The sequence below is a fragment of the Crassostrea angulata genome, chromosome 8 (assembly GCF_025612915.1).
Source record: "Crassostrea angulata isolate pt1a10 chromosome 8, ASM2561291v2, whole genome shotgun sequence".
In the NCBI taxonomy this organism is placed as follows: Eukaryota; Metazoa; Mollusca; class Bivalvia; order Ostreida; family Ostreidae; genus Magallana; species Magallana angulata.
In genome coordinates this window covers 46,218,215-46,227,318 of record NC_069118.1, presented here as the reverse complement: position 1 = coordinate 46,227,318, position 9,104 = coordinate 46,218,215, and the positions used below count along the sequence as shown (strand labels likewise).

At 32.6% G+C, this 9,104-nt stretch overlaps 1 protein-coding gene across 1 annotated transcript; it reads right to left on the bottom strand.

The window, feature by feature from the left end:
* Window positions 1–146: 146 nt before the first annotated feature.
* On the bottom strand, window positions 147–4,710 carry LOC128158544 (monoglyceride lipase-like). The gene is made up of 8 exons (XM_052821418.1): window positions 4,560–4,710; window positions 4,339–4,448; window positions 3,595–3,731; window positions 3,148–3,258; window positions 2,470–2,562; window positions 2,326–2,375; window positions 1,836–1,998; window positions 147–1,029 (listed from the first exon to the last, which is right to left on the bottom strand). Exons 1-8 carry the CDS (start codon window positions 4,667–4,669, stop codon window positions 931–933), a joined length of 873 nt encoding a protein of 290 aa, XP_052677378.1. The 5' UTR covers window positions 4,670–4,710; the 3' UTR covers window positions 147–930.
* Window positions 4,711–9,104: the final 4,394 nt, after the last annotated feature.

Below are 9,104 nucleotides of genomic sequence, written 5' to 3'. Positions count from 1 at the left end.
CCTTTCAATGTTTATTGTTTACTTTACACATCCAATTCGATTATATATTGAAGATGTTATTCCATGCATATCAAATTAATCAATGCACATAAAAACATGTTGAAGCTCAAAAGTAGAAGAATATATATTTAAATATTTTAGAAATTTTTATTGCTTGTTTTTATTTCATTTTACATTATATATATGACTTGCATGTATATCGATGAATAAATAATAAATTGCACTTCGTTAACGGTGACATTTTCTTTATATTTTGAACAAAAAATAGATACCAAAACAATCTTCCTACTAAAGATACATGCAATTAAGGAATAAAGCTGGTAAGGTTTTCTTGCTATGAAGAAATACAGCTTCTTACGTTTAAAGTTATGATATCTGCATTTTTTAATGATGGAAAGTTGCGTCGAAAAATCAATATTGTGGTATACAGTTTGAAGAGTTTGAACGTAAAAAAAAAATACCAGGTTTTTACATCTATTCATATTATGTCGGAAAGGCTTTTTATATAGGGGGTCTTATTTATGAACGAAAATTGATAGGCAGTGTAACCCATTGTTCAGAATTTAAAATGTTAATGAAATCAACGCCTTGTACATGTGTATAATTTTGTAATAATTATTTAAGTTACACGCAGAATTATCACAACTCTGTTTTCAGGGCAGCTTTACTATGAAATTGTCAAATACAATTATAGCATATCATAGAGAAAAATAATGTAACACAGTATTGATTTCTATAATATACTCTTAAAGAAATTGTTGGAACCTCCGAGCCAGGTGGGTTGATGTGCCTGGTGCATGGCCACTGTATGATTTCGTCTTGAGGTTTCTCCGAGCAAGATCGATTGATATGCGTGGTAGAAAACAACTGTTTAATTTCGTCTTGATACAAGGATCACATCTTGTCAAACTGTATTGCTAAGAAGGCTATTCACATCCTATCTTCTAACCATTGTTTGATATCGTTAAAAACTTGTTTCCTATCTTCCTCTAGTTCTAACACTAGGTGGTGAAGACAACCTGGATATATCTACAAAGAAAGCATAAAGTGTTTTCAGTAGTCAATAATTAGGAAATCTGTTTGAAATTATGTATTAACATTTTCAAGTGTTTTTGTCTGTGATAACATTACGAATCAATTCTGAACCCTAAAACCCAACAACTTCATAAAACATGGGCGTGTCTTATAGCATAACCGAAAAATGGTATATTGGCTGCACCGGGTAGTAGTACATAGCATGTGCTAACAAAATAGTGGTTTTAAAATAATGTTGTTTTAAAGTGTACAAATTGGAAATAATATAAATATAAGTAATAAGAAATGATTCTTTGAATATTATGAGGAGATGATTTCGGTCGGAGCGTGGTGAAATCTACCATAAAGCCCTTCGAATGATTGCTTATTTCTGAATTAAATTTTATTGCTAAGCATTATTCCACTGATGGCACAATTCCTGCACAAAAAAAATGTTTATGAAAGGCAGTCAACCATCCATTCATCAGAGAGAGGAGACTGATTAAACCCTCTCTCTCTCTCTCTCTCTCTCTCTCTCTCTCTCTCTCTCTCTCTCTCTCTCTCTCTTGTGCTATCTAATCGTCAAAGAGCGAAATCACTCAACAGTTCTACAACATCGTCACACGCCATATCAGATGTGCATGTATTCTTCTAGGGTCAACAATAATTTTTGCTTATTTTCTTAATAAACTCCCTGCTTAAATTACCGATTCTAGTTTGGATATAAAGAGCAATATCGTAATCTAGAGAGCACTATACATAAATGTCTGTATTTACAATAAGTTCATTGTGTTATGACGTTGACCTTTTGCATTACATACCTTTAGTTCTTTATCTTGACTTGACGCCTCGTCATACAGTGTCTGGGAGAACTTGACGTCACTGATTGGGTCAGCGTCACCATGGAGAGCGAGGAATGGCCAACTCACCAATTTTATGTTTTCTTGGATTTTTGCCGCGCAATCAATCCAAGCTTTTCCAAGTCTGCAATAGGATATAAAGAAAAAAAAAAAACCGATATGAGTTTCCACAACTGATAATACAAGTAGAATAACTAATCCCATTAAAGGCCAATGTTATTTTATATTACATGTATCAATCAATATAATAAATATATATGTATATATTTTTGTTTGTTTTTTTTGTTTTTGGTTTTTTTGGTGTTTTTTTTTTTTGTCAATTTCAATATTAAACAGTTTGAACATCTATCATATGGTTCTTTGTGTGTTTGCAGTGGTTGCTTGTTTTATTTTCATAGATATATGGAGCGAAATCAATCTTTATCTTAGATTTCTGTATGCTATACTTAACCCTGCTTTGAATGCCGAGTGGAACAGGGGATCATTCCTAATTCTCTCAACCTGTAAAAAACGAGATATTAAAAGTCATCAAGCAGTGATATCTTTTTTTTTTTTAAATCCGTCATCGCCAAAAGTTATTTATTTTCAAACTCACTGTTTTAGGATCACGGGACACCTCGTTCGGGTCAACTTGAAAAAGTACCCTTTGAGGGAACACCTTTGCGACGATATTTTTCAAGAAAAACATCTACAACAAATTGATAAAGATCCTATTATTACAGGCATAAATGAATAGCTGAAAATAAATTATCAATTAATTATAATTACATATGGTTTTTAAATTCCCTATTTGCATTGCAATCATTACGGTGGTTACCAATTCTTTACAATTTTAAAAAGTTTCTGCGACTGAAAAGTAATAACATATATACTAGGATAAATCTGATCAATTCTGTCAATTAAAATACTGTAAACGTTTTATATTTAGCGTGTAGGATATTTGGAGGAAAATGATTTTTGAACAAGTTAGCATAGATTTGATGTAGCGCATTTCTAAATGTAACTTTTTATCTACTTAAATTTTTTACATTTGGCGATGTACTTGATTTAGTGGGCGCCGTTTTCCGCCAAAAACGCTAAATAGAATACACAGCCAAATGTAATACGTTTACAGTATTGCTGAAAGGTTACTTAAAGGTAAGTTAATAGCATATTTTTGTTATTCAGACATATTTCCTGACTTTTAAGTTAACATTCAGTTAACCGAATGTTTTATCATTCGGATTAAACTATCGGTATTCAAAATGATATAATATAAACTTGTAACATTTACTTCACATTTAGAGGGAAAGCCCCTGGACGGAATGACAAATGGTCCGGATGTTATGATGCCTGTGAAATAATCTGGTTTTTCCAGGCCTGCTAAAAGGGCCATGGCGCCTCCCTGAAAACAAGTTTATATCGAAAAGTAACAGACAATCACCCATAGATAGATAGATAGATAGATAGATAGATAGATAGATAGATAGATAGATAGATAGATAGATAGATAGATAGATAGATAGATAGATAGATAGATAGATAGATAGATAGATAGATAGATAGATAGATAGATAGATAGATAGATAGATAGATAGATAGATAGATAGATAGATAGATAGATAGATAGATAGATAGATAGATAGATAGATAGATAGATAGATAGATAGATAGATAGATAGATAGATAGATAGATAGATAGATAGATAGATAGATAGATAGATAGATAGATTTTATATACCATTGAATGTCCAAACAGAAACAACGGTAAATCGGGATATTTTTTCTTCATTTGATCGCAGTGGTCAAAGATCGGCATGGTATATTCTTTAAAGTCTCCAACATGAACGTGAATCCCAGAACTTTTTCCATGACCAACTGAAAACCAAAATATAGGCGCATGAACCAAGTTGCAGATGTACTATAAACGATCAGATAAATTAAGGAATGTTTTGATTAACAGTGTAGTATTTGTATTTGAATATGAATTTTGGTTGTGTATATTCAGAGAAGATTTGAATCAAAAAGACATTTTAGTTGCAAATAATTTAGATTCCATCTTAAATAAAAGTGCAAAAATTAATTGTGAAAAATTATTTAAATAATAAGATACAAAATAAAATATTTTAAAATAATAAAATACACATAACGGGCAATCTTTAATTCAGTTCTGACCAATGAACCCGTAACAAACCCCTCTATTGCATTTCTTACTCTAAAAAAACTACTCTCTCTTTATCAGAAGTCACCTGTTTGTCTGAAGGTAAAAAAAGATTAGAGAAAATACAATCATGTGCATTGACATTTTACATGCACATATTGGATGATAGAAAATAAATATATGGTCATATTGCTTAGCGTTATTGCGTTATTTTCAATGTATTCATTAAAACCTAAATAAGATACAGTTTTGATAATCAAAGGTAGAATAAAACGCTGTATATGAGTTTCAATTCAAAAGGCAGTTTTGAACACAACGTCTTACTGTGATCGTGGGAAAACACTAAGATGCCCAATTTTGACAGGAATTTTCCTAGTTCATCATAACACCCGCCATGTTCTCCAAGACCGTGAGAAATAAAGAGCAAAGCTTTTCTGAAATAAAGAAATGTAAATAATTAATATAAATGAAAACTATTCAATGACATATATATTAGAATTCGAATTTCCTTCGGGTTTTATACATGAATTTATCGTTACAATTACCTCTCTATCTCCTTTGAATTTTCATCTTCTTCCGTCCATTTCCGGGTCCAAAATAGTGGCCCATCCTCCCTAAATTTTTCAAAATGACTGTTCGAATAACCAATAGCCATGAGATAGTAGTAAGAAATTTATGCTTGCTTACCGATTTGACATAAGCTTAATGTGAAACAGGGAATTAGTTAATGTACAATTATAGGACTCGTATCCTGTTGTAAAGTAAGACTACTTGCTTCCGGTATTTATATCCTCTTATCTTTCAAATTTTCTATATTTAGTAATATGTTCAAATTTACTCTCTTTAACACTTCACTGAGCTGAAAGAATCAGATTAAATATTTAAGATATACCCATTTAGAATATGAACCATTACTTTTTAAAAAATTTATTATATCTTGTGAAAATGTCAGATTAACCATTTCATTTGTACTGAGTCTATCTTTAATTGATATAATATTCGTCATTTAGTAAATAAAACAAAAACAAAAACAAAACAAAACAAAGAAAACAAACAAACAGACAAAAAGAAAGAAGACATTAACACCACACACAGGATAATGAAAATTCATGATAAAAGAATTACATATATCTCTTTAACGAAAAAGGTCTTTTACAGCAGTTTTGAGAAAAAAAAAACTATTAACAATTATTTGCCACCCGTTTTTTTTCTCCTTTTTTCATTTTTTTTAATTTGAGAAAAATATATAGGCTTTTTTTTACATCCTTTCCCTTTCACAGCATGTATCTAAATATCTTTGCTTATGAAATGAATAAGCAATAATGAACACTGACACTAATCGGTTTTGTTTTAAGTGTTCTTGTATAAGTATGATCTTGTGAATGCAACGAACAAACAACAATATATTTTTTGAAAAAAACGAAACAGAGATACATTTCAAGTAAGGTAAATTTATTAAGGTCTTCCGTTTCCAACGGAAGACCTTATAGTGATTGTAAGGTTTTTTATTAAGGTCTTCCGTTTCCAACGGAAGACCTTATTGTTATTGCTTTGTTTCTTTTTCACTATTATTAAGGTCTTCCGTTTCCAACGGAAGACCTTATTGTTTTTGCTTTGTTTCTTTTCCTCTATTATTATTATTATTAATTTTTTTTTCTGTCACGTTTTCTCAAAAACGCTTCAGCCGATTTTCATGAAACTTTCAGATTTATTTATGACAAAATTTGTAAGGAAATTACACGAGATTTTTTTGGTCGTCACTTCAGGTACCGAGATATTAAAGATTTTACGTTTTTGCTTGTTCACGACTTTTCTCAAAAAGTATTTAAGATAGAACCTTCAAATTTTCAGAGATGGCAGAGAGTGAACGGCCGCAGTGCCCTTCCCACATCCAAACGTCCTCCGTCACTTCCGGTTGTCACCGGAAGGAAATGAAAAACCTTAATTTTTCAATTTTTTAAACTTGATTTTTTTTTATTTTTTCATTCGATAGAGACGCTCTGAAAACTTCTGAATATGAAATTTGTTTTAAAATCGATAAAAGCATTCCTGAGATTTTGAGCTCAAAAGTTCTGAAGCGAGAGTCCGCGTAGCTCAGTCGTTAGAGTGTTGGACTTGTGCCCAGGCGACCCGGGTTCCGTCCCCGAGTGCCGATTATTTTTTTCTTCCCTAACTTTGTTTTGTTTAACGATTTTATCTTTAAAATGTTGGTTTTTATTGTTTTCCGTTTTATTTCTATCATAAATAAAAATAATAACAGCTTTTTTAGTACAAATATAGTTCTCGTTTCTGTCAGCACTTTGCTTAATTCAGACGCTCGTCGCATCGCCGGAATCAAAGACATGCCGCCGAAGCGCCCCTGCAGTACGACCGCATTAGAGTTCACTGGGTCGCTTTGCCGGCATCAAAGAAATGCCGCAATCTCCATGATTGTATGCACACAGCATTTAGCAATACACCAACGATATTCTACATGGCTTTAAAAGGAGGACTGATTAGTATTCATTCACTTAACTATATAGATACACGCATGCATGTATACATGCGTTTATTGACATATGTTGCTTATATATTGATTTCCTGAACACTATAAAACACTATGAAATCTCTCTCTCTCTCTCTCTCTCTCTCTCTCTCTCTCTCTCTCTCTCACCCTGACAACCGGGTGACTGCGATACGGTGTGAAAACTGACCACCCTTGTATCTGTGTTTGGGCCTATGTATTAACAGATGTAAACACCGATCGTTGATATACACTGTTGAAACAAAGAGTCTGATTATTCACTTTTGATTTATTAAAATCATTACGGCAGGGTGGATTGGGATTATAATCATTTACAATCAGTCTTTTAAAGTTTAGATTTATTTACAAAAGTCTATAAACATGTACATGTTCGCCCAAAAGCGGGATTAGTGATTAAGCAGCGGGGTCAATAATTCTCTCTCTCTCTCTCTCTCTCTCTCTCTCTCTCATTATAGCTAGATAAACAATGAATGTGCATATCCGTATAAATTAGCCTAGCGAATATTTTTATATGGGTATAATATATGTATTAATTTATTAACTCGGAATTTGAATTAATTATTCTCCCCTGGGAATAAACCCCGTTTCAAAATCGCCCTCACTTGGTTTCAGACTTTTAAAGAGTCATCGGACAATATGCTTTGCCCTGCGTATAATCTCTCTCGGATGGGGATCCGATTACTATTGATGAAATAAAATCACTATTATTGATGAAATAAAATGTTTTTCTAGTAACTTATATAGCAAATCAAAAATGCTGAGGTGGATTGAAAATACGCTTCATATATCAGACGTCCGCGTCAATTTGTTCCCGCCCATTTCAAACGTTTTGACCTGTTGCATTCATCTCCATGTACCTAATGTTAATGCTATACATATATTAGAATAAAAGTAAATATCAAAGAAAAAATCATAATTAAGATTTTGAGATTTTTAAATTTCAAATCAATGGTACAGTGGCTTATACAGCGCTTATACATTGTTCTAATATATGTATTTTGTTCAGAAATTGTGTATTATGTGATATTTAGAATTTAATATTCTATGTTTAATCTAGAAGTCACCGACCACCCCCCCCCCCCAATTCATAAAATCATTTAGTTTTTCTGGTCCGATTTTACTTGATCTTTGATCTTGGGCCTTTAATTTCAACTAAGTACCATTCTAGATTACTGTACTAATAATAATTAATTATAGTACAAATTATACTAATTATAGTACAAGTTGAAAAACACTCTTCAATTAAGATTTAGACAAAAACAGTCTTTTATTATTAGGGTCTTCCGTCTTCAGCGGAAGACCGTTCTATTCTTATTGTTATTAGGGTCTTCCGTTTACAAAGGAAGACCCTCTTTTTTTTCTTCGGTTTCTTTTTATTACAGGTTATTATACCTGTTATTAAGTCAAAAGACCTCTTATTTAATATGAAATAAAATGGGACTGGTCCTTAAAATTAAGGATCCTACAGGGTGGATAATCCTTCATCCATCGCTCTTTTAGATCACATCTGCATTTCCTGATATGTTTCGTTGATGAAGATAAAAGGCAAGGTCATTTCCTCTTCTAAAAATCGGACGGAAGACCTCCTCATTGCTCGCAACGAGATCGTGTCTAGTTTTTATTGTTTTTTTTTTCTGTCACGTTTTCTCAAAAATGCTTCAGCCGATTTTAATGAAACTTTCAAATCTTATTCATGACAAAATTTGTAAGAAAATTACACGATCTTTTTTTAGTCGTCACTTCCGGTACCGAGATATTAAATATTTTACGTTTTTGCTTGTTCACGATTTTTCTCAAAAAGTATTTAAGATATAACCTTCAAATTTTTAGAGATGGTAGAGAGTGAACGGCCGCAGTGCCCTTCGCATATCCGAACGTCCGCCGTCACTTCCGGTCGTCACCGGAAGGAAATGAAAAACCTTAATTTTTCAATTTTTTAAACTTGAATTTTTTTTATGTTTTTATTCGATAGAGACGCCTAAAACACTTCAGAATACGAAATTCGTTTTAAAATCGATCAAAGCATTCCTGAGATTTTGAGCTCAAAAGTTCTGAAGCGAGAGTCCGCGTAGCTCAGTCGTTAGAGTGTTGGACTTGTGCCAAGGCGACCCGGGTTCCATCCCCGAGTGCCGATTATTTTTTCTTCCCTACTTTAACGATTTTATCTTTAAAATGGTGGTTTTTATTGTTTTCCGTTTTATTTTTATCATAAATAAAAATAATAACAGCTTTTTTAGTACAAATATAGTTCTCGTTTCTGTCAGCAGTTTGCTTAATTCATCGCCGGCATTAAAGACATGCCGCCGAAGCGCCCCTGCAGTACGACCGCATTAGAGTTCACTGGGTCGCTTTGCCGACATCAAAGAAATGCCGCCATCTCCATGATTGTATGCACACAACATTTAGCAATGCACTAACGATATTCTACATGGCTTTAAAAGGAGGACTGATTAGTATTTATTCACATTATTATAAAGATACTCGCATGCATGTATACATGCGTTTATTGACATATGTTGCTTATATATTGATTTCCTGAACACTATAAAACAGTATGAAATCTCTC